Here is a 4,012-nt window from a genome sequence, read left to right on the forward strand (position 1 = left end):
ATGATAATAAGCAATACGACTCTCCCACGCGTTACTTCCTAGTAACACCTAAGAACACACACACATTTGTAGCGCACTCCGAAAAAGTCAGCTCCATCGCAGAAGTGTCATGGGCAATGAGTGTGTCCCTCTGAATCAGTCCTCCTGGCCTTCAAACAAAATTGAGGACCAGGAAAGTGACAGACACTGAGAACTATAATACGGAAAAAAAAAAAAAAAAGGGAAAAATGTTGAAAGAAAGGAGCCAACATGCGTAAAGCATCGTTACATTGTGCTGATTCAAACACTGCAACCTGCATGCATGTTTTTAAAATACACTCTATGGCAGAGAGAATGACAAACTCTCAAGCTAGTGATAGAGCTGTCAAACCTCAACATCCTAAATTATACAGATATATGGGGAAAAAAAAAGTGGCCGATATCAAGAACCATCTTGATTTAAACTTGAGAAGGACTGCTAGGGTAATTGCTGGTTTACAATTGCACTTTTGTAGTGGTCAGTTATCACGGACTATGTTGGTAACCACTTGATGAGATGAACAGCAGAAGCAAAGTAAAGCAATACTAAACAATAAAGTGGGGGGTGGGGAAGAACCCTTAAAAGACGGTCAGACAAATATAAAAAAAAAAGAAGGAAAATTACAGATACTGATAAAGTTTCTGAATTGCAGTGCAAGAGATTGCAGGGGAACCCATACTCCCCAAACCCCCTTCTGCTCTTCCCTCTTCTCCTTCTCTTCAAATGAAAATGTAACTTTTATTTATGCCTATCCATAAGTGCTGAGAATCAAAGGCATTGCACCCAGCTTCTGGGCAAGCCGACACTGCAGAAAAACAAAAAGGCCATTATTTGGATGGAAGAATCAGTCTGTATTACTGACTTGACTGGTCCCTTTTTTACTAGCAGCTGTTAGAGCAGGGATCAGAGCGCGTGCTGGTGTGGTGCAGCTGCTCCACATATGTTATAAATAAGGGCTGTTAAAAGCTCATCCTATTTTTAACCTTATGAAAAAAAAACAAGAAGTCACAGAAATTCCCCATTAATGCCTTGTAAGTGGAACTTTTCTTCTGTTCTTGACTTTAATGCTCAGAACTGAATGGACAAAACAGGCCATTCTTAAAATAATAGTCATTAAAAAGAAAAGAAAAGAAAATGCAATTTAGTGGAATTAGATTAAGCCAGCCCGGAAGATGTAACTAATTAGTGTGTACAGTATCTTTTCCTTCAAAAGCAGACACTTTATCAGGATAAAAACAAACTCCTGTGATTCTATTTCTAATAAAAATATTGGATTACTGCACTGGAAAGTTTCTCTAGCACAACCCAAAAGCTGAACCAGCACCACGCAGCTCAGACACCACCACCCGCTCTCCCCAAACCAGTCCTTGCTTGCCCCTCGCTGGGTTTGTGTGTGCAGCCAGAGCCATCACCAGCTCCTCCTCACCAACCCCAACACTGAAAAGGTCAACAACGATTCAACGCGAAGGCAAAATTCCAAAGCCCCAAATCTTTGACTCACCTGTTTTCGGGGTCCGACACCGTCATGTTGCGTGTCACGTAGCACATCTTGAGTGGTATTGTCTTCTTGTCTCTGTGGATGGAGAGCGAAAGCTGCGACAGGGGGTCGGCAGAGGCACAACCCAAGCGGGGAGATTCGGGGGGAGGCGTCTCCCACCCAATTTCTGAAACAGGAGAGCCTTTCTTCACATAGGGGGTTGCTTCTCTCATGTATTTCACTATGGGAAAAAAAAAAGAAAAGGAAAGTAATAAATAAATGGATATTCAGTAGCTGCATCCCATGTGAGTTCTTTGAACTGTTACCAACCCTCAGCACTGTTTATTATTTCTACGTGGCCAACATCATGGCAATGGGAAGCTGTGCAAATACAAAAGATTGAGATCTGACTGCTGCCCATCTCGGTAGGGTGCAATGAGTAAAACAAGGGAAAAGAACAGAACAGGAAAAATAAGAACATATAGGTAGCGTAAGGCCAGGAGAGCCATACAACTTCTACTTGACAGGCTTTAAGTCCTCATGCAGCAATTCCTATGTACAGAAGCCGTGAGCTGGCTGGGGTATAGAGAAGGTTTTAAGAAAGACATTCAATCAAGTGACAGTGACTCTATTACTCCCCTATCTAAAATGTTCCAGTGATACTCGGAGTGCTGCAAACTCACATCTTGTTTCTGGTTCATGCTTGTCAGTGTCCCGCCACTGATCTGGACAGCTATTTCTGCTTGCTGGGAAGCAGTTTTAGCTGATCTACTTGTGCATGTATATATATGGAGTGAACAAAACCCAATTCACCTCTTAGCCTTCTCTTGGGGAAATAAAATTGAGTTTGAGCCTTTCGTGGGAGTAGAGGTGTCAGATTAGATCTCTTCTCAGCCTCTTCCAATGCTTTTTTTCCAATATGGCTATGAAAAGTGAATGTAGGATTCCCAAACGATCTTACTTAAATGCAAAAATCAATACCTCTTTTACACTCATACTTCATATTCCCTTTTTATGCAGGCAAGTATGGCAACATTTTTTTGAATTCTTTTGGCAGTTCAAGATCACTTTTGCTTTTCATGTGCTTGGCAAATCTGCCAGCCACAGTCTCCTTCTCCTTCACAAACCTGATGGAGCTCAACCAAGAAAAGACCTCACATTTAAGCACCCTGGTTAAACATACACATCCAATGTACACAGCTGTGGCTGCCTAACTGGCTATTGCCACTTGATTGCACCGACGACTCAAACAGCGATGACATGAACCGAAAAGGCAGGAGCACTGTGAACTTACTTAGGGAAGTTATTAAAATGCTGTGAGAGATGATTTCAAGGAAACGGTGCAGACCATCATGTTAGCTCAGCTGAAGAAGCTGGGAATGACTGAATAATAAAAAGACGGGTAAATTACAAAAGGGCATTGTGGTGAAGGAGGTTAAATTAGGGAAAGCAGACTGAAGTTTTTAAGTTCAAAGTGAAAGCAAGGGAAGTATTCAGAGGAGTGGAGAACAATGGTGTTTCTGCCAAATCCACAAATAAGGTGAGTGATTTCAGCAGCACTATTTTCAAGGTACTTCATAACAGCTTTACCAAGGGAGATACCTGTGCAAAAGTAGAGTCCAGGTTCTGTGAGCATCTATTGGCATCTTTTCTCCAGAACACCTTAGTGCACATCGTGCCATTGCTCTCTCTCTCTCTCCCCTTTTTAAAAAATCTGTTAACTTCAATTATAAGGACTTCTGTGTTTAGGTATTTTACAGGATATTCCTCTGTCAGAAAGATCATTTGTGATTTATCAGAAATGCTGTCCTACCCAACACTGCTGTTTTGACTTCTTTGCCCCATACTATTCTGAGTAATTTTTGAAAATAATTTCTTCCTTACTCAGGGAAGAGCCGGCATGGGATTCTACCAGGCTTCCAGAAACTATTTAAGGCAAAAGGTGCTGAGATTGATTTTTTGATCTTTTTGTAGACACTTACCTGGAATACATTATCTAAGAATCTGTGTCACCTAACTCTAAAAACCAGTGCTCATCCTTGGGTGCTCCATAAATTACTTGATTTTCAAAGGTCCAGAAAATAAGCAGTTTTAGCCAGCGTCATAGAGATAATTGGTTTTAGCAGTCTGTGTCTCAGTTTGGATGTACTCATAGCCCTTGGGAAACAGCCTGAACACATACAGATGTGGTGAATCTACTCCTGTTTACACTGAATGAATATGACTTTGTCATTAGCTTAGGTGGGATGAACAATTGAAGCTGGAAAAATTATGTTTGACTGCAAACAAAACTTTGTTCCCTTTAAAATTAGAGATTATCAATTAATCTGTTGAAAAAAGTAATCTAGCCAGCTTTTGGGCTCTGTTACAGTGACATGCCAGCAAATGTGATGCTAAATAAAGGTCCAGGTCTCAGTAATATAGCTATTTCCTCTGTGCTATTTTCATCTTCTTTCAGCTGCAGCTACATGCATTAGACCTGAGCATCTTTTCATTAAGGAAAGAGGAGCAGGGAG

At 41.1% G+C, this 4,012-nt stretch overlaps 1 protein-coding gene across 1 annotated transcript in view; it reads right to left on the bottom strand.

Annotated features, from left to right (window-relative positions):
* Window positions 1-2,499, bottom strand: part of SNTB1 (syntrophin, beta 1 (dystrophin-associated protein A1, 59kDa, basic component 1)) — a 57,104-nt gene extending 54,605 nt beyond the window's left edge. The window contains exons 1-2 of the mRNA XM_009881038.1: window positions 2,478-2,499; window positions 1,521-1,737 (exon numbers count right to left, since the gene is read on the bottom strand). Of these exons, the coding sequence (XP_009879340.1) occupies window positions 1,521-1,737; window positions 2,478-2,499 (239 nt within the window). The remainder of the gene's footprint in view (window positions 1-1,520; window positions 1,738-2,477) is intronic.
* Window positions 2,500-4,012: the final 1,513 nt, after the last annotated feature.

The sequence above is a fragment of the Charadrius vociferus genome, unplaced genomic scaffold (assembly GCF_000708025.1).
Source record: "Charadrius vociferus isolate BGI_N301 unplaced genomic scaffold, ASM70802v2 scaffold2, whole genome shotgun sequence".
NCBI classification, from domain to species: domain Eukaryota; kingdom Metazoa; phylum Chordata; class Aves; order Charadriiformes; family Charadriidae; genus Charadrius; species Charadrius vociferus.